The sequence below is a fragment of the Fulmarus glacialis genome, unplaced genomic scaffold (assembly GCF_000690835.1).
Source record: "Fulmarus glacialis isolate BGI_N327 unplaced genomic scaffold, ASM69083v1 scaffold27728, whole genome shotgun sequence".
Taxonomy (NCBI): Eukaryota; Metazoa; Chordata; class Aves; order Procellariiformes; family Procellariidae; genus Fulmarus; species Fulmarus glacialis.
In genome coordinates this window covers 1,311-1,560 of record NW_009228036.1, presented here as the reverse complement: position 1 = coordinate 1,560, position 250 = coordinate 1,311, and the positions used below count along the sequence as shown (strand labels likewise).

At 65.6% G+C, this 250-nt stretch overlaps 1 protein-coding gene across 1 annotated transcript in view; it reads left to right on the top strand.

Moving 5' to 3' along the window:
• The window catches only part of LOC104080842 (epsin-3-like), a gene marked incomplete at both ends in the record, with an annotated part of 3,093 nt that extends 2,885 nt beyond the window's left edge, over positions 1-208 (top strand). The window contains one exon of the mRNA XM_009583367.1: positions 1-208. This exon is cut by the window's left edge and continues 40 nt beyond it. Within this exon, the coding sequence (XP_009581662.1) occupies positions 1-208 (208 nt within the window).
• Positions 209-250: the final 42 nt, after the last annotated feature.

Sequence of the window (250 nt, the reverse complement as noted above, 5' to 3'; positions counted from 1 at the left end):
AGCGCCTCATCCCAGCAAACCTCCGCTGGGCCCTGGGATTTCCCCCCCAGCACCACTGCAGCCTCTGACCCTTGGGGGAAGGCGCCCTTGTCTTCTGGCTTCCCTCCTGCGGACCCCTGGGTGACGGCATCCCCCCCTACCCAGGTCTCTGGTTCTACGCCAGCTGCCGACCCTTGGGGCGCTGTGGCCGAGCAAACTCCTAACCCTGGTAAGGGGCTCAATCGGTGTTTTGGCTTTGCTGGGGACCGCG